Raw genomic sequence first — 19638 nt, 5'->3', positions numbered from 1 at the left:
CCCCTCTGCTGCAGCCAGTGGGACCAGCAGCCCCCTACCCCTGCCCTCCCCTCTCCCAGGCCCACTATCCCACCTCAGTCCCTGCTGGTGGACATCAACTGACGTGGATGCTGAGCCTCAGAGCACCCTGCCTGTCACTCAAGGAGACGGGCAACCAGTGTGGGTCAACCAGCATCCTTCCTCCATCTCTTAGGCTGCTACCTTTGTGCACTCCCCCAAGCTCTCCCCACACGGCATCTCAGGGCACACAGTGCAGACCCAGAGCCCCTCGGCAGGCGAGTACCAGCCAGGCTCCCTCCCAGAGATGCCCCCAGTGGAGGCGAGATGCCTTCTGAAGTGCCACAAGGAAACCATGCAACCAGATTCACGTAGCAAGTATCTCTTCAGCGGGTTTGCCCCTATATATAGGTGCATCTACTGAATATATACATGCCTTAGCAATAGTATACTGGAAACTGTGCCACGCGTGACTTGATGGTGCTGAACTAATGCGTACAAAAGTATGGAGGGGTCCATGTACCCTCTAAGTAGAAAGTTTCTCCTGTCCAGCCAGAGGAGAGTCTGATTTTGGGGCACGGTGGGTAACCTGCCATGTCTCCTGCCCAGTTTGCTCAACGGAGCTGCTGGATCTGAGAGGATGGACTGGTGCCAGACTGCTGCAGGATGCTCAGGGCAGCAGAGTCCAGCTCAGGCACTTGAGCTGAGCTGCGATCCCTGGCGCAAGAACCAGGGAGAGCCGCGGTGCCCACTGCTCCGTGCCCTCGCAGCGCTGTTGCTCCGTGTTGTTGCAGGCTTGGGCATCAGGCAGCAGCCGGTGAAAACTCTGCTATGTGCATTCCTCTCACGGCAGGTGAAGATGTGGGTTAACCCTGGGAGAGGAGGACCTGGAGATTTCCCCTCGGAGGTGAAAAGTGCGAACGTCCTGCCGCCATCTGCTACACAGGACCCGCAGGGCATCCAAAATGCGTTTCAGGGACAGTTGTGCAGCTCTGGAGCGGCTGTGGTCAGTGTGAGGAGGTCCCCTCGGCATGCCTCTTGATGGGGCTGGCATGTCCGCTCCTCCCTGGCTGACACAGAGGAGCCGCAGCTTGCGCATGCTGCCCTTTCCAGCGCCAGGCTAGGAGCCGGGAGTGCCATCAGGCTTCTCCCTATGCAACTGGGGTCTGGCCAGCAGGGACAGGGCTTTCTGCCCCTCCATGTGCATGTCCAAAGGCCAAAATGTTCAGGGAGTTTTTGTTTTCACCCTGTAATTGCACAGCCCGCTGTGAGCTGGCGGCAACTCCCAGCTCTTCCTCGTGCAGGTAGTGGCTGCCGGACAGTCCCTGCTCCGGCAGGCACATAGCCATGTGCATCCTTTCCCCAGGCACCTGCCCTGTGCATGGGCCTGGAGCTTCCTCACAGAGAAAGTCCAGATGACGTTCCTCCCCTCCAACCAGGGGAGAGAAGCCGCTTTGTCCCGGTCATCGTCACCAAGAACACACTGCCATCAATAAATAACCCTCGTCTCAGCCTGTGTCGCTCCCAGGCTTGGGTCAGTAAGCGAGTGGGAGGTCCAAGTCGTCCCACGCAGTGGCTCTCCTTGCTGCCCTTCGGGTTTTCCTCTGAGGCTTCACTGTACAATGAGAACAAGACGAGCTGCCCGGGTTTTATTGCTAAGTCCGAGTGAAGTGGCTTTGGTTTGCATACGGGGCTCCTCTGGGGATGGGGAGGGATGGGAACGGGGCTAGTGGGGAGCAAAGGGTCATTCTTCACTGGCTGATTCTTGGAGAAGGCGATGGATATCCTGGAAGGAGGGACGATCTTTAGTGTCCCGTCTCCAGCAGCTGAGCATTAGCTTATAGACTGAGTCAGGGCAAAGTGCAGGCTGGGGAAGGTAGGTCTTCAAAACAAAAGGCAAAGATGACAAAGGGAGAGAGTTACTGCCACAGAAACCAAAAAGCAAACTGTTCCTGGGGATCCCCATTTCTCCGTGGACCGGGGAGGGGGGGCCCTTCACCAGGACTCCTTCCCAGAGGAGTTCCTGTCCTATAACTCCCCCATAGCCAAGCTCCTTATCTCATCACCTTAAAGTCTTTCCCCAGGTCCCCAGTGTCCCAGGTGCACTGCTGCCTGTCCCATCCTGTCCCATCCTGTCCCATCCTGTCCCGTCCCGTCCCATCCCACCCCATCCCATCCTGTCCCATCCCATCCCATCCCATCCCTACCTGCCGGCCCTGGTCCCGGAAAAACTCGCCAGTGTTTTCAATGACCTGCTCATCAGACAGCTGGGAGTAGGGCTGCTCCCGGCAGAGCATGAAGGTCTCCCACAGTGTCACGCCAAATGCCCACACATCACTGGCCGTCGTGAACTTGCCCTGGCAGGAGGGAGCAGAGCAGGGTCAGGCATGGACATTACCCAGTCCTGCTCTGTAAGCACCCTATGTGGCCAGGGTTCAAAACGTCTTTCTGGATGCATCATCTTCCAGATCTGGGCCCAGAGATGGGCTTGGTCCCGCAAGCCTGGTCTCTGCCCAGGGCCAGAGACTGGCGAGCTCTGGGTCCAGCTTGCAGTGGCTGCTCTGAGAGCTGGGGCTCAGTAAGGACCAAGCTCCCTGCAAACATAAAAAGTAACCCTGCTCCCTCTTCCAGGTCTGACCTTGGCCAGGAGAAAACGTCAAGCGTCCTGCTCAAACACAAAAGATCACTGTAGTCCCCCCACCCTGCCTCGAAAAGCTGCTACCACTCCCACTTCCTGCATGCTTCACCCCAAAGCTGAGCTCCAGGGAGGAGAGACTTCCCCATGCCTTCTGCACCACCCAGCCCCAGGAACCATGGATGTGTCAGGGTCTGTCAGAGGATCACAGCCCCCCACATACCAGCAGGATGCTCTCCCAGGACATCCAGCGGATGGGGAGCACCGCCCGCCCCTGGATGCGGTAGTAGTCCCCGCTGTAGAGATTCCTGCTCATGCCAAAGTCGGCTATCTTGATGGTGTACTGCTTCCCCACCAGGCAGTTGCGCGTGGCCAGGTCTCGGTGCACGAAGTTTAGGGAGGAGAGGTACTTCATGCCAGAGGCAATCTGGGTGGCCATGAACCGCAGGTCGCTGTAGCTGCCGGGGAGGGAACAAGGGAGGAACTGAGGTGCCGGGAAGGACGGCAGCTAGGGGATGCACAGGCCTGAGCAGGGCACCCCACTGCCAGGCGGGATGCCTGGAGCAGGCAGCCCTGCCTGCCCCTGCCCATCTCAGGTAGCTCTACCTAATGGTGGGTGCGTGGCCAGTGGGGGGGCTGCCTGCCTGCTGGCGGGACAGGAACTGGTTGAGGTCTCCGTTCTCCATGTACTCGGTGATCATGCACAGCGGGTCGTCCGCAATGCACACTGCCAGCAGCCGGATGATGTTGGGGTCTTTCAGCCGTGACATGATCTTGATTTCCTTCAGAAAATCATTCCTTTCCGGAACAGAAACCACACAGATCGGATAGACAGGCCCAGAGAGGCAAGGAGGCATGCACAGACCAGCTGAGCCTCCCACCGGCCCACTCAAGCCTTGAGGGGGACCCGCGGGTCCCCTCCCCTGGGACTGGGGGCCATGAGGGGAAGGTCAGGGTTGGTCCATGCACAGCAGCAGGGTGGACTTGGTGGGTAGGGTGGGGTGCTGGGGAGCTGCTTAGGACCAGCAAGGACCAGTAGTCCTGAATCATGGTAGCCCAGCATCCCCAGACAGCTCAGATGTGTGGTCCTCAGAGCTGCATTGAGCTCCTGGCCACTGGAGGCAGGGGATGCTTTCCAAGCATCCCGTCTCTCCTCATGGGGGCTCTGTGTGGGAGGCAACACTGGGGCACGTGCACCCCCTGGCCCTGTACCTGGCATTCTTGTTGGCATCCGCTCGCAGCATCTTCACAGCCACCAGCACTGGGCAGTTGGAGCTAGTGTCCAAGCCCTCCAGGGCAAAGTCCTTGCCTGTGAACTTCTCCATCCCCTCCACTTCACAGAGATGAACCTGGAGAAGAGCAAGGGGCAGCCATTACCTCCACTGATTGACAGCCTCCCCCAGCCTGGGAAGAGCCTTAGAATCATAGAATAATAGAATAATAGAATGGTTTGGGTTGGAAGGGATCTCAAAGATCATCTAGTTCTAACCGCCCTGCCAAGGGCAGGGACACCTCCCACCAGACCAGGTTGCTCAAAGCCCCATCCAGCCTGGCCTTTAACACCTCCAGGGATGGGGCATCCACAGCTTCTCTGAGCAACCTGTTACAGTGTCTCACCACCCTCACAGTAAAGAATTTCTTCCTAATATCTAATCTAAATCTCCCCTCTTTCAGTTTAAAACCGTTACCTCTTGTCCCATCGCTCCACTCCCTGATCAAGAGTCCCTCTCCGTCTTTCCTGTAGCCCCCTTTAGGTACTGGAAGGCTGCTATAAGGTCTCCCCGGAGCCTTCTCTTCTCCAGGCTGAACAACCACAACTCTCTCAGCCTGTCTTCACGGGAGAGGTGCTTCAGCCCTCTGATCATCTTTGTGGCCCTTGTCTGGACTTGCTACAACAGGTCTATGTCCTTCTTATGCTGGGGGCCCCAGAGCTGGGCACAGTACTCCAGGTGGAGTCTCACCAGAGCGGAGCAGAGGGGCAGAATCCCCTTCCTTGGCCTGCTGGCCACACTTCTTTTGATGCAGCCCAGGATGTGGTTGGCTTTCTGGGCTGCAAGCACCCATTGCCGGCTCATGTTGAGCTTCTCATCCACCAACACCCCCAAGTCCTTCTCTTCAGGACTGCTCTCAAGCCATTCTCTGCCCAATTGGTATTTGTGCCTGGGATTGCCCTGACCCACGTGCAGGACCTTGCACTTGGCCTGGTTGAACTTTATGATGTTCGCATAGGCCCACCTCTCAAGCTTATCAAGGTCCCTCTGCATGGCATCCCTTCCCTCCAGCATGTCGACCACACCACACAGCTTGGCAAACTTGCTGAGGGTGCACTCAGTCCCACTGTCCATGTCACTAACAAAGGTATTAAACAGCAGCGGTCCCAGTACTGACCTCTGAGGAACACCACTCGTTACTGGTCTCCACTTGGACATCAAGCTGTTGACTGTAACTCCTTGAGTGTGACCATCCAGCTAATTCCTTATTCACTGAGTAGTCCCTCTATCAAATCCATGTCTTGTCAGTTTAGAGACCAGGGTGTCGTGCAGAACTGTGCCAAATGCTTTGCACAAGTCCAGGTAGATGATGTCACTTGCTCTTCCCTTATCCCTCAAAGCTGTAGAAGACCACCAAATTTGACAGGCATGATTTGCCTGTTGACTTTCTGTTGACATGGCCTGAAGCCATGTTGACTGTCACCAATCACCTCCTTATTTTCCACGTGCCTTAGCAGAGATCCCAGGAGGATCTGTTCCATGATCTTGCCAGGCACAGAGGTGAGACTGACTGGCCTGTAGTTCCCCAGGTCTTCCTTTTTTTCCCTTTTTAAAAATGGGTGTTATGTTTCCCCTTTTCCAGTCAGCGGGAACTTTGCCAGACTGCCACAACTTCTCAAATACGATGGATAGTGGCTCATCAAATTAATCCATAAGTTCCCTCGGGACCCACAGATGCATCTCATCAGGTCCCATGGACTTGTGAACCTTCACGTTCCTCAGATGGTCTCAAATGTGATCTCCTACAGTGGGCAGTTCTTCTTTCTCCAAGTCCCTACCTTTGCCTTCTGTAACTTGGGTGATGTGGCTAGAGCACTTGCCGGTGAAGAGAGGCAAAAAAGCCTTCTCCATATCCTGAGTAACCAGGTCTCCCATTTCCTTCCGGAGGGGGCCCACATTTTCCCCAGTCGTCCTTTATCACTGATGCACCTGTAGAAGCTTTTCGTATTACCCTTGATATCCCTGGTCAGATTTAATTCTACCAGGGCTTTAGCTTTCCTAACCTTATCCCTGGCTGCTTGGACAATTTTTCTGTATTCCTCCCAGGCTACCCGTCCTTTTTTCCACCCTCTGTAGACTTCCTTTTTCTGTTTGAGTTTGTCCAGGATCTCCTTGTTCATCCATGCAGGCCTCCTGGCATTTTTGCATCACTTCCTCTTTGTTGGGATGCATCGCTCCTGAGCTTGAAGGAAGTGATCCTTGAATATTAACCAGCTTTCTTGGTCCCTTCTTCCCTCCAGGGCTTTATCCCATGGTACTCTATCAGCACATCCCTGAAGAGGTCAAAGTCTGCTCTCCTGAAGTCCAGGGTAGTGAGCTTGCTGTGCTCCCTTCTCGCTGCCCTAAGGGTCTTGAACTCCACCACTTCGTGGTCACTGCAGCCAATACTGCCCCTGAGCTTCACATTCCCCACCAGCCCCTCCTTGTTGGTGAGAACAAGGTCCAGCATAGCACCTCTCCTCTTTGGCTTCTCTATCACTTGGAGGAGGAACCTCCTGGATAGCTTATTCCCTGCTGTGTTGTTCCTTCAACAGATATCAGGGTGGTTGAAATCCCCATGAGGACCAGGGCTTGTGAACATGAAGCTGCTCCTATCTGTCTATAGAGGGCCTCATCCACTCAGTCTTCCTGGTCAGGTGGCCTGTAGCAGACCCCTACTATAGTGTCACCAGTCCCTGCCCTTCCCTTAATCCTGACCCGTAAGCTCTCGGTTGGCACCTCATCCATCCCCAGGCAGAGTTCCATGCACTCCAGTTGGTCATTATCATAGAGGGTGACACCCCCTCCTCGTCTTCCCTGCCTGTCCTTCCTAAAAAACCTGTATCCTTCCATTCCAACACTCCAGTCACAGGAGCCATCCCATCATGTCTCCATGATGCCAATAAGATAAGACCTCTAACTCCTCTTGTATGTTCCCCATGCTCCATGAGTTTGCATGGAGGCACTTAAGCTGGGGCCCCGATGAAGCTGATTTACTGGCTGGCGTGGCCGGTGTTCCTTTGTGCTGCACTCCAAGTGCTCTCCTGCTGATCTGTGATCCTCCTCCTGGCTCTGAACGTCTATCAATGGCACTGGTATCGAACTGGTAGGAGTGGGGTGGATTGAGGTTTCCCTCCCCTGGTAACTTTAGTTTAAAGCCCTCTTCACAAGCTTGGCAAGCATTAGAGCAAAGATGCTCTTCCCCTTCTCAGACAGATGGACCCCATCAGCCCCCAGTAGACCTGGTTTCTCAAAGTGAGTCACATGGTCTACATAGACAAATCCCTGGCTATGGCACCAGTCCTGTAGCCATTTGTTGACAGAACAGATTCAACCGGTCCTTTCAAATCCCTTTCCTTTGACCAGGAGGATTGATAAAAAAAACAGATTGATGAAAAAAAAAGCCTTGCCTGAGCCCTGCTCAGAGCAGGACTAGCTCCCACTCACCTCCCCAAACTGGCCTTCCCCCAGCTTCTCCTTGAAAGTCAGCAGCTTCCTGGGGAACTCCTCAACGGCCACGTCCTTGCCAGAGAGCAGGTCCATGGTGAGGGCCGGCACTGAGTAGGTGTTGCCACCAGTCACACCCTGCAGGTTCACGATGTCGGCCTCCGCATAGTGGGGGACTCCCTCGGGGACATTGGCCTGGGATGGCTTCACAGGACCACTGCAGCCTAGGTGGGGACAGCGGGGACAGCCCTGCCATGGATGTACTGCCCTGCACCCTCTGCTCCCTGGCGCCTGCTCAGACTCCAGCCACTGTCTTCTCCATCCCCGTCCTCCCCAGAGCCCCCACTTTGCCCCGACATGGCTGGGCTGCTGCAGACTTCGCAGGCTGCTCCTCTGCTTCCCCATCACTGACAAATGCACCAACCCAGCTCCAAGCACCAGATGAGCAGCGGTCAGTGCCCGATCTCTGGATCATGGAGGAAGAGATGCCAGAGCATCCCAAGGACGGTAGTGGGGACACAGGTCAGCCTGCCAGTGAACACCAGTGACAGCTCTCGGCCACAGGCTTTGTGTGACCTCTGAGCAGGATACACAGGAGCTTGTGTGACCTCCCCCCGCCATCCCTCTGTGCCAAAATGTTTGGAGATCGGCCAAAAGCAGGGGCTGGGGAGAAGGGCCTGCAGAAGGCTTGGTGCGTGGTAGATGGCTCTAAGCATGCACGGTGTCCCAGGTCTCACCTGTGTCCTCCTCCCCTGGGGTGAACTCCGGCAGCTTGCGGATCAAGCGGGAGGGCTCCTGGTAGTCGGGTCCGAGGGGGAATATGCGGTCATAGGTGGAGCTGGACTCCTGCTCGCTGGAGGAGGAGGAGCGGTTGTGGTTGAACATGCTGGATTCACTGGGCAGGGAGAGGCTGACAGTCATTTCGTCATCCAGCATTCTCCGCGAGGCCTGTGAGAGGGCAGGCAAGGGAGGAGAGAGCTGGGACCGAGGGTCCCCACAGCACCGGCAGGATGGGGTCTCTGTGGTTGTGCCCAGCCCCAATCCCCCGTCTCTGGTGCCCTGTCCCAGGGCTTCATAACCTGCCTGGGGCAGACATTTGTCCTCATGTCCTCTCCTTCTATGGAGAAGAGTTTGGCTCCATCACCCCTGTGACTGCCCTTGATTAGCTGGGGGCTGCAGTGCCCTTCAGGCTTCTCATCCTCAGCCCAGTTTTAGGACAGAAGGATGGACAAGCAGGCAGGTCCCAAAGTCACCACCCTGCTCAGCTAAATCCCCTTGCTTGGGAGATGGGTGCAAATTACAGCCTTCCCGAGGAGGGGAAGGGAGCATCAGCCCCACCATGGAGTCTGCTTTGCCTGTGCTGAGCTCCCAGAGGAACCTACCGGGATGAGCCCACCGCCCTGGGGCACCTCAGCAGCCACCAGCACTTGCCCACCTTCTCCAGCATCTTTTGCCAGAACTGCCGCCACAGTATGATGACAATGATGGCCAACAGGATGAAGATGATCGCCACCAGGCACCCGATCAGGATGCGTGTGTTGCTGTCGTCTACCTTGAGCGTGGGGTCTGGCAGGAGAAGGGGACAGCAAGAGCCGGTCATTCTGGGGCATGGGGAGAGCTCCTGACCCTTTCCTCCATCGGATGGGACAGAGCCCCCAGAGCATCTCCCCACCCAGCTCAGGGTGACATACTTTTTGATGCCTTACCATAAGTGGTGGGGACAACAGGCACCCCGGGGGGGCCCACCGAGTTGTTGTACATGGCTGCATCTGGCAAGGGAGAAAAGGAGAGCATCAGGGTGTGTGGTGTGGGTGCCCCACAGCCCCACTCCCTCCTTCAAACCCCCCTTCAGGAGGGTCCAGTCCCTGCAGGCCTCATGGAGTCAGGTACCTGACTGAAAGGTGATCTCGCTGAACATCATCCAGGCATCGGCGAAGTAGTACTGGCACTTGATGGCGCTGGCCATGCGGTGGAGTAGGGGCACGGTGACGAAGCGGGCACTGGGGTTCACGTCATCCAGCACCAGCACTGAGGAGACGGCGTTGGGCTCCCACTCACTGGCATCAGCGCGGAAGTAGCACTGCACCTCCTTGAAGATCTTCACCCCTTTGGCAAACATGTTGTTGCAGTGGACCTGTGGGGCAGACCATCAGTGCAGCCATGGCAGGGGACGGGGACAGGGGACAGGGCAGGGGGTGTGCAGACCTTCATAGCGGTGAAGTTCCTGATGCGGTCGAACTCAAAGGTGATCTCCACGTAGCCGCCAGCGGTGCTCTCGTTGCGCCAGCCAACATAGTCGTAGCCCGGCCAGACGTGGTACTCGTGGGTCTGCGTGAAGTCGTCCAGCCCTGACACCCCGTCTGTCAGCTGGCCCAGGCCCTCTGTCATGCTGGCATGTGCAAGGGGGGAAAGGGAGCGTGACTCTTGCCAACGCCACAAACCTGGCACCACCCAGCACACACACACACACCCCCCGCCCCAGGCAGCTCCTTGCAGCCCCTAGGAAATTCAGGATGGGTTTTTGTTCTTCTTGGTGTTCTTTCTGGAAAAGGCTGTGGGATGCTGAAGTGCAGTGCAGTTAGTGTAAAGCCAAAAGAAGGGCTGGGGGTGCTTTCCCCTTCACACTGCCCGCATCATTTGTGCAGCCTCCCAGAGCTGGCCATGTACTCTGCTTCAGGGACACCCCAAGTATTTCCTCTGCTGAGTATCAGCAAAAACGAACACAGGGAAGCAAACACACCCCCTTCCTCTCCTGCCCGGCGCAGCACCCATCATGTGCACAAGCCCACCAGGTCCTCACCTGTACCCAAATGCCCCATCATACACTGAGTCGTTCAGGTAGATGATGGTGCCCCCGGGGAGGACGAGCTGCTGCCCAGCTGGCGCACTGTAGGACACCAACCCATCTGTGGGGAGAGGAGGGTGAGCGGCAGCCCATGCTGGACCACCCCGTTGCTGGTGTGCCCCGGGGCCAGCTGCCGGTCGGACAGCCAGCCCCCAGTGGGACGGACAGCCCCTGGTCAAGCTCTGGGGACATGGGGAAGGGCACAGGACCACAGCACCCACCCAGCCAGACGCAGCCATACAGCTCCACGCGCAGGCAGACGTTCATGGAGTGGTCAGTGACAGGGATGAAGCGGACGAAGCGGGCGATGAGGGGTGGCTCCAGGTCCTTGAGGACGATGTCGTAAGGGTTGGTGTTTCCATCCAGCACCTGGGGAGAGAGAAGTACAGTGGGGTTGGGTAGGCACAGCCCCTCACCCACCACCCAGTGCAGCCCCCACCCGCCTCCTCACCTGCTTCCCATGCCGATTCCTCCAGGAGATCCATCGCGTGCCGTCCCGGCTGTAGTTGATCTTATACATGGGGGCAAACTCGTTGCCATGGCCCCCGGCGTGGCGCCCCTGGGTGCCTACCAGTGTGATGAAGTGGAGTGCACGCAGGTCAATCTGCAGGAACTCCTTCAGGTCATCGGGCTCCACTGGGATCTCGGGGCACCAGGCACCATCGCCATCCTCCGAGTCCAACCTGTGAAACCAGAGTGGAGGAGACATTTGCAGGTGGCCAGAGCTGTCCCTGTGCCCCGCTTCTGCCTCTCTGTGGCAGCCCAGACCCTGCTGTGGCTGTCACAGGAGTGTCTCTGTGCCTACCCTGCCACCTGTCCCCACACTCACCGTCCGTACTTGGCGGCTGTGGACTCGGACCACTGGCTGGAGGCTGAGATGTCCTCGTCAGGAATGTGCCCTCCCGACATTCCCAAGGGGTACCGGCACACCGCTGCAACGAGACCAGCAGGGTGCTAAGCAGGCATCCCTCCTCCCCTCCCCAGCTGACAGAAGGGCTGAAATATGGTATGGCACTGCCAGGGCTGGGGCACATCCACAGAGCCATGGGCACTGCAGCCTGGGCAGCTCAGGCATCACAGCACTCTCCGTCCCTCCGGCTTTCAGAGCAGGGGTGAAGCACGATGGGATGGTCCTTCGCAGGCAGTCACCTGCCTGGGCAAATGGAGCCACTGGCCAGAAGCAGATGCCAGCCCAGCTGGAAACAAAGCTGGCAGTAAAGGGAGACAGCGCCCCAAGAGCTGCTGGACATACCCAGTCCCTGTCCGCGGAGATCCCTTCAGCAAATATTTCGGCTGTGGTGGAGGGAGAGACCATGGGCTGGCACCGCTGTCCCCATGCTCCTCATTCTGGGGGCACTCCAGAGGCCATTCATTCATCCAAAAAAACCCACCCACAGCAACCTGTTCTGGGCCATGTCATCCCGCTGCTCCCCCCACCTGCCTGGGGAAACAAGTGACAAAGGCAGGCGCTCGCCCTCCCCGCTGACCCCGTGGCTCCCATCACCAGCCCTTCTCCCGTCCTGGCTGTGAGTGGAAAAGTACCCGGGGTGGCATGTGGGCTGCGTCCCCGAGTGGCAGCCGGCTCCCCTGGCACCGCATCCACACCGCTTCCCAGGAGTTATTTTTTCGTGCCCGCTGCCAAGAGAGCTGCTGAAAGGCCGGCTTGTTTGGCCGTGTTTACTGTCTGGCCGCTGGCTCCAGCCCACAGCGCTCCCTCCGCACACCGCCCCGAGCAAATGCCCACACTGAGGCAGCAGGGCCCAGGTGAGGATGAAGTGTCAGGGCCACCTCCTGCCCCCACGCCCAGTGCTGCGATGGCAAGGAGCCTGTGTCCCAACATGAGGTGCTGCCCAGCAGCTAGCTCCCATCCCTGGGTTCCCACATGACAGGGACCATCTTCTGCATCCAACAGAAAGATGGGTGCATCTTCAGCACAGCGGGGAGCAAGCATCTCTTCTTTTCTCCAGCTCTCCCACCTGTGATGCTCTGCTGAGTGCAGCTCCCACTGAATTCCCATTTAACTCTTCCCGAACGTGGAGCCAGCCCAGCTCCTTTGACCTAGGTAATTACCATCTTGGCCACTCAAAGCCAACACTGCCAGCCCTGGATGGCAGCAGAAGAAACAGGATTGCTTCCTTAAGCACCTTCTCCAGGGAAGACCCAGCAAACTCTTCCCACGGATGGAAGAAGCCTTTGAAGGGACTTGTTACAGGGATGCCCTGGGGAAACCCTGATGTGCTGAAGGAGTCTGGGCTCTGTGTCCACCCCTGCAATGCAGAAGGGGGCTGAGCCCTGTGGAAACAACCATTTAAACACACTTCTCTTGCTGACATTTGACGCAGTGTTGTGGTTTCTGGCAGCACCTACTCAAGCTGCTTTACTAAAGCCAACCTTGGTTTGCTGCAAAACGCCAAAGAAAGCACGTCCCAGTGGCAGCAAACAATACCCCAGTGCCTTGCCTTCTGCACGCCGCGGCCTCAAAACTGAGCAGGTTCCGTGAGCCCCCATGGAGAAGGGCTCCACTCAGAGCCCAGAGCTCCATCTGCAGCACTTTGCTCATACCCCAGTGTCCCACCAGCCCACTGGTGCCAGTAGAGACACTCGTGGTATGTAGAGGATGCCTTATGGGTCACTGGCAGTGGCCGAGCCACATGCAGGACAGCAGAGTGCCCAGGCAGGCGAAGCTTGGGGTGCCATCACACACTGCTCCCAGGGCTGGGAAAGTCCTGGAGATGGTGGAGATGATGTGAGCCCAGGCTTGGATGCCCTGGCAGGACCACAGCCCAGGGAAACACACCTCATGACTCTTGCAGCCCCCTGGTCCCCATCTCACTTACCTGGGTTGACCTGGGCTCTCGCAGCCCACAGGACTTCCAGCAGCAGCAGCAGGGCTGGTCTGAGGGCAGATGGCATGTCGGCAGTCCTGCGGAGACAGAGCCAGGACTTATCATGCTGAGGCAGCTCAGCCATGTAGAAATGCCAGTCTTACTTGGGGCGGCCAGCCAAGGATGGGAGGGCTTCCCCTGCATGAGACCTGTGTCCCCACCTCAGCATCAGAGGAGGAGCAGAGCCCCAAGCCTCACATCTGTGATGGTGTTCAAAGGGGTCCTGGTGTCCCATCCCATCCACGCCCCCCGCCAGGAGCCACAACATCACAGTGCCACACCGACGCAACCCCCGGCTTGGGCAGGTAATGTGGCCCTGACACATCCCTGGAGCTGGCCACATGAAATGGCCACGGGACCCACACGACCCTCCCAGGGCTCTGCTCGGGGCCGTCGACATCCAGCTCCACTAATGGGGTGAAAGTCTCCGGCTGCGCCACCCGCCCTTGGATGACTGTGAAAGTGAGGCATTGCACAACCCCGTCGTATAACAAAATAATACATTGCAACACGCGGTTTCCCTGCCTTCTGGCTCAGGAGAGATAATATCAGATAATCACCCGAGATTTACAGCATATTTGTGACAGTTCTCCGTGGCAGAGCAGATCCTGGGGATTTCTTGACAGGCTGAGAGAGTTGGGGTTGTTCAGCCTGGAGAAGAGAAGGCTCCGGGGAGACCTTATAGCGACCTTCCAGTACCTAAAGGGGGCCTACAGGAAAGATGGGGAGGGACTCTGGATCAGGGAGCAGAGCAATAAGACAAGGGGTAACGGTTTTAAACTGGAAGAGGGGAGATTTAGATTAGATATTGGGAAGAAATTGTTCACTATGAAGGTGGTGAGACACTGGAACAGGTTGCCCAGAGAAGCTGTGGCTGCCCCATCCCGGGAGGTGTTCAAGGCCAGGCTGGATGGGGCTTTGAGCAACCTGGTCTGGTGGGAGGTGTCCCTGCCCCGGGGCAGGAGGGTTGGAACTAGATGATCTTTGAGATCCCTTCCAACCCAAACCATTCTATAATTCTATGATGTGGGTGACACGGAAAGGTGTGACAGAGGGGCATGGCAGCCAGCTTGCACCCTCTGCCTCCAGGGGGGCATCAGATGGGACTGAAGAGGACCTGGGAGTCCTGGCAATCGGCTTGGGCTGACCTGTGCTGGTGGGGCTCCTCAGAGCAGGGTGCAGTCCATGGCACAAGGGGATCCCCCCTGGCCCCAGCCCTGGCGCATGCCTGCCCCCTGAGTCCCTTTGCAGCCACACCACTTCGCAGGGCAGCAGTCATTGCCCTGGCTCTGGGTAGCCGGCAGCTGCCAGGAACCCCCAGTGCCCAAGCAGCTCCTGTTGCACCCACCCACCTCAGGGGAACCACCGCGGGGCATGGCACTGTGCTAGGGGATACACCAGGGACACCCCTAAATGTCACTAGCCCTGCCCCAGGCTCCCTGAGATTTGCCAAGGGGACGTTTGTACTCCTGGCACAGCCCTCCACACAGGCACTAGATGGAGATTAGTCCACTTTTTTTTATTAAAAAAGGCCATTTTAATTTAGTTTACATGTACATTAACCTTTGCAGGAACAACTTACTAACCTGGGGGTTAAAGGGACCATAGCTCCTTGCCAACTGGGACCTGGCTGCACGTGAGCGCAGGGGTAAATCCCAGCTGAGTACCAGGGACGTTCAGGCTGGGCTGGCAGGTCCCTGAGCTGCCTCAACATCAGCGACTGCACGTGGGGACCCGCAGCCTTGTCCCCACCACTAAGAGAAAGCCCAAACTCACCCTGATCCAGCTGCCACACGGTGGATGCCCCCGTCCTGCGGAGTCCAGCTGGGAGGTGCTGGATACAGCCCTGCTCGCTGGCAAAACCGGGGTTTGTCATGGCAGGAGCGTGGCAGGCTTGCTGTGACCACGCCAGCACCCAAGGGGACTGCAAAGCCAAAGAAGCTGCCACCCACACTCTGCTAGAGGCTCTCTGCACCCAGCGGTGCGTTGCTGGGTTCCCCAGGGGGTCTCTGCTAAACACTACGAGCTCTGCAGGAGGTACAAATAAACACCTGAACTTAGGGTGATTTTTTTTCCCCTGTTTCTCTATTTTATTTTTCTTTTTCAAATCACATATGTAGTCACTTATTTTTCTGTTTCCGGCTGGGGAAGTTTAGTTAGTTGCAACTAACTCAGCTGCAACTGGGAATTTCAACTGCATCGCCGAGATGCGCACATGAAGCTCCTGTGTTTGATGATGGCCAAACATTAAAATCTCAATTTCCTTCTGCATTCCAAAAAAAAATCCAGGGCTGTATTTTTCCCACTGTTCTTTCAGGCTGAGTAAACTCTTCAAGCATCAGGATACCAGATGCCGTAACGTCCCGCAGGGAATGCATTTACATTTAGTCCAATACAGGGAAATTATCCCCACGCAGCCATTGGGAAGCCCTCATTGCTCCTTGGGGGAGCGGGGCTGGGGGACAGCAGGAAGACAGTGACTTAGGCAGTGAGGCTGGGGGCTACGGGATGTGCGGTCAAACTGGCTGAGCAGCATTGGCAACCCAGATGGAAATAATATTTATTCCACCAGCCTTGCAAAAGGGATGGCTTTGCAACATTTTGTCTAAAAACGTTTGCCGAAAATTTTCAATCACTGGAAATTTTTAGTGCAGAGAGTTTTTGGAGCTCCTCCCTGGCATCGCCTGGGCTTGGGAGCTTCCCTCGGCCACTGCTTTTTTTTTTTTTCCCCTCTTTTTATTTTCCACCCTTCTTATTCTGCTGAAATCACCAGGGAAACTTAGCAGGAAAAAAAAATAAATCCACGTTTGTTTAGAGACAAACCCTACCTGAGCTACGGTCCCTTTTGCCCACAGCCTGTGCTGGCTGGTGAAGTCCCCAACTCACTTCCCAGGTGGGCTCCACTGTCCTCGACGGCACCGGAGGAGCATCGTCCGTGGGGAGGGGGCTGGATGGCAGCATCCCACACCCCTGTGCACACCAGGTCCTGGACCTGTGTCTCCCAGGGTTCCCATTACAGAGCCCCCATCCTCGCACGGAGCCAGGGGGCTCCCCTCCTGCTGGGATGGCGGGTGGGTGGGACACGCTGAGGCCACGCAGGAGAGAATGTCCCTAAGCGGTGAGAGTCTCCCTGTGACCCTGGACCACGACCCAAGGCATGCAGTGTTTCGGTAACGGGGTTTGGGACCCCCTCCCCAGCTGGCACTACAGCCCCCAGCATGCTGCGCCACTGGCGCAGCCTCGGCGAGAAGGCAGTGCAGCATGCCGGGACCCGTAGTCCTCCTCCCCTCCAAAAATGCCATTTTAGACCTTCTCTGGGCTGGATGCAGCCCCATTTTCTGCAGCGGCAAGCACCTCCCCAGACGCGGGCTTGCCAGCTCAGCCAGGGGCATCACAGCCGTACAGGGTGCGAGGAGCAGCCAGCACGTCTCCTCAACTGCCAGCTGCCTTGCAGAGACCTGCCAGCAGCACAGCCCACAGCCATGGGGCCTGGGGACGTGGTCCTGTGGGTGCTGCAGCCAGCAAACCCTCCCCGCCAGCTGAAAACTTGCAACCCTCCTCCCTGCCACGGCGCACAGCGTTACCCTGCCACGGGGCACGGCGTCGCCCCGCCACGGCTGGGATGCCGCCAGCAGGTCCCCAGCACCAGGATGGGGGGGTCAGGATGCTCAGGAGCACCAGGAGCACCAGACTGGTGGCCCTGTGTCCCCTCCCTAGCCTGACCTGGTGCATGGCTAGAGGACCCTAGGGACAGCGGGGCCTCTCTGTCTGGCCAGCACCACCACTGTCTCTGCCAACAGACACACAGGCGGGAGCCGAGGAGGGACACCAGGAACCGCTGGCTTGGCACAAGGCATGGGGGGAAACGCTGGCGGTGTGGGGGAAAATGGAGAGAAGGGGCCAAATGTCACCTCCCCAGGTGGGGACACTGCCCTGCTGCTGCCCCAGCCTCTTCCCAGGCAGACCCGAACGCCGGTCCCTCTGCCCTGGCTCTGCCACGGAGTACGGCAGACCCTGCATCCCCCCAAAATCCCAAGCCTGGGGAGGGGATCCCCATGCACCCTAGAGCAACTCACCGGAGCGGGGAGGTGGTAGCAGGCGGGTGGGCTCCTTGCCCCTTGCCCGGGCCGGGGGAGCCAGGCAAGGAGTGAACTTCCCCGGGCTGATGCAAGATGCCTCTGGGAGCGCGTTTGCATTCTGCGGATTCCTGGGAGCCAGCCAGAAATCCCACAATCCTACATCTTGCACATTTGGTTTCAATTAGGGAGCGGAGAGGGGGAGCCAGTCACCAATCCAGGCTAGCTTTTCGGCAGAGGTTATTTTCCTCGGCCCGAGGGAATGTGTGCAAAGCTATAATTTACAGCAAAACCCATTCATAGCGTGAAAGAAAAAAAAAAATAAAAAATCCCTGTAGCCAGCAAGGGAACTTAAAGCAATAGGCAGTGTTTTGCTTTCCAGCGCTTGCCCTCATGGCTGCGGGATGGCACACGTGTCCGGGACCTTCCTCCTGCACTGTGGGGTGCAGGGGCCATGTGGGACATCCCCAAAATGCGGGCGGTGGAGGAGCTCCACAAGTCACAAGCCACAAGTCCACAAGCTCACAAGGTCCCATCCCTAGCCTGGAGGGTCCCACATGGGCTGCCCCGCTCTGGACCCCTGGTGGGAAGGGTACCGGGCTGCTGTGCGGACACGCGTGGCCAGGACACTGGCTGCCAGAGAGACGACCTGCCCCGGCGTGTGGTATGGAAGAAGTGCTCCGGCTCCCTGAGCTGCATGCTGGGCTCATGGTTTTAAATCATTTCCAGGCACTAGCTTGGCACCATGGCCACAGGCTACACAATGCGTCAGGGAGAAATATAATAATAATAATCGGCTCACGTTAATTTTGGGGCAATAGCTAAAAATACAATTTAAAAAAATATAAATAATAAATTCAATATTCTTTCAGACGAGCGTTTTGGCTGTATTTTATGTATGTGGGCCAGCACCCACGCTGCCCTGGGAGGGAAGCAGCAGCCCTGGCAGCAGTCCAGCAGCCCCCGAAAAGTGCTCTTGCCCCACGGGGCACCCCGCCACTGAAGGAGGCGCCTGCCCCAGGGCTGTTGCGGCCATGCTCCCAAACCCCCAAACCACCCTCCCCGCCCGACTTCCACCCTGCCCGTTCTCCAGACAAACCAACAAAGTTCCCAGGCAGGGTGCCAGGGCGGGATGGGGGACCCTCACCGCTGCCACCGGGCAGGGGCTGCAGTGCCAGCCCAGCCATGGGCGCAGGGAGCAGCGTGCCTGCAGGGAACAGGTTAGCGTGGTGCCTGCTGCAGGGCTCTGTACCCTGCCCTGGATCAGCTGGCGGGGGGGTGCCCTCACCCCCACAAAGGCTGCCCTACGTGCACGCACGCCAGCTCCTCTCTGCCCTGCTCAGCTCCTGCTACCTGGAATTGGCTCTCAAATAACTTGGCGGCAGCCAGCACCAGCGTCTCTCTATCCCAGGACCCAACACAAAGGTGTTGGTGTGCAAACAGAGCCAAAAAGCCAAAGCAGACTACTCCCCTCCATCGCTCCCAGGGCACCAGCCAGAGAGATGATACCCCTGTGCAGCCCCTCACCACTGCTGGTCCTGGGGCCGCAAGCATCCCCCAAGGTGGGCTACACTGTGCTCTGGCCGCTGCCTGCCCCATGCCAAGGAGGAGCAGCTTCAGGGGTGCCCACCTGCTCTCCATGGAGCAGAGATGTCCCTTCCCCACGGTGGTTGCTCCCAGGGCCCAGCAGAGCCAGCAAGCAGGGGGAGGCAGTGGTACAGACCCCTGGCAGCTCCCTGCACCGGCTCCTCACATCCACTCTGGCCCCCATCCCAGGCTTTCTCCCCCGAGACCCGTGGCCTCCAGCCTGCCTCAGCCACACGCAGCCCAGCTGGCCCGTGGCAACCCACCAGCAGCCACAGCACCAGCCAGGACCCCCAGCGTGGCCCCAGCTTCCCAGGCATGCTGCATGGGGAGCCGAGTGCACGGCTGGGCCTGGGGTGCCCAACAGCCACCTTGGCACTTGGGGGACTTGGTGACTTCCCCTGGGGAAGCAGTTTGAGCCCCATTCCTAGCCCCACAAGGGAAAATCCCTCCCCAGGGGGCTGCAGGGCAGTGGGTGACTATGCCACCCTGCCCCAGGGGCTGCAGCAGGACTTGAGAGCAGCAGAGGAACCAGCCAAGCACCACGTCCCCTCCCAAAAAGCAGAGGAGGCAGCAAAGCCGCTCTGCCCAAGGGCATGGGGACACCACCCTTCAGGGCAGTGGGCTCTGGCAGGAGCTGAAGAGCCCTCCCTGGAAAAGCGGAGGGCACAGGATGCTGCTGGAGGGCACCGTGCCAGGCTGGTCTCACCCCGAGTGCTCCATCGGCATCACACACCCACCCACTCCTACCTGCTCAAGGCTTGCCAGCACTCGTGAAAATCCAAGAAAAGGCAGCCCTTCACTTCCTCCAGAAACATCACCAATGAGCACTGCGGGCCAGAGGACCTGCCTGCAACACCCCCAGGCAGCAGCTCCTGCTGCTGGGATGGGTAGTGGGGCACTTGGTGTGACTCAGTCG

General features: G+C 57.9%; 1 protein-coding gene across 1 annotated transcript; it reads right to left on the bottom strand.

Moving 5' to 3' along the window:
• Positions 1 to 78: 78 nt before the first annotated feature.
• DDR2 (discoidin domain receptor tyrosine kinase 2) lies at positions 79 to 19610 on the bottom strand. The gene is made up of 17 exons (XM_054210938.1): positions 19470 to 19610; positions 13012 to 13097; positions 11004 to 11106; positions 10626 to 10857; positions 10396 to 10543; positions 10130 to 10235; positions 9535 to 9718; positions 9220 to 9463; positions 9036 to 9098; positions 8765 to 8895; positions 8067 to 8277; positions 7330 to 7553; positions 3845 to 3981; positions 3239 to 3430; positions 2856 to 3090; positions 2205 to 2354; positions 79 to 1879 (listed from the first exon to the last, which is right to left on the bottom strand). Exons 1-17 carry the CDS (start codon positions 19535 to 19537, stop codon positions 1742 to 1744), a joined length of 2652 nt encoding a protein of 883 aa, XP_054066913.1. The 5' UTR covers positions 19538 to 19610; the 3' UTR covers positions 79 to 1741.
• Positions 19611 to 19638: the final 28 nt, after the last annotated feature.

This window comes from Rissa tridactyla, chromosome 8, assembly GCF_028500815.1.
Source record: "Rissa tridactyla isolate bRisTri1 chromosome 8, bRisTri1.patW.cur.20221130, whole genome shotgun sequence".
NCBI classification, from domain to species: Eukaryota; Metazoa; Chordata; class Aves; order Charadriiformes; family Laridae; genus Rissa; species Rissa tridactyla.
The sequence above is the reverse complement of the archived record's forward strand: the minus strand, read 5'-3'. Positions and strand labels throughout refer to the sequence as shown.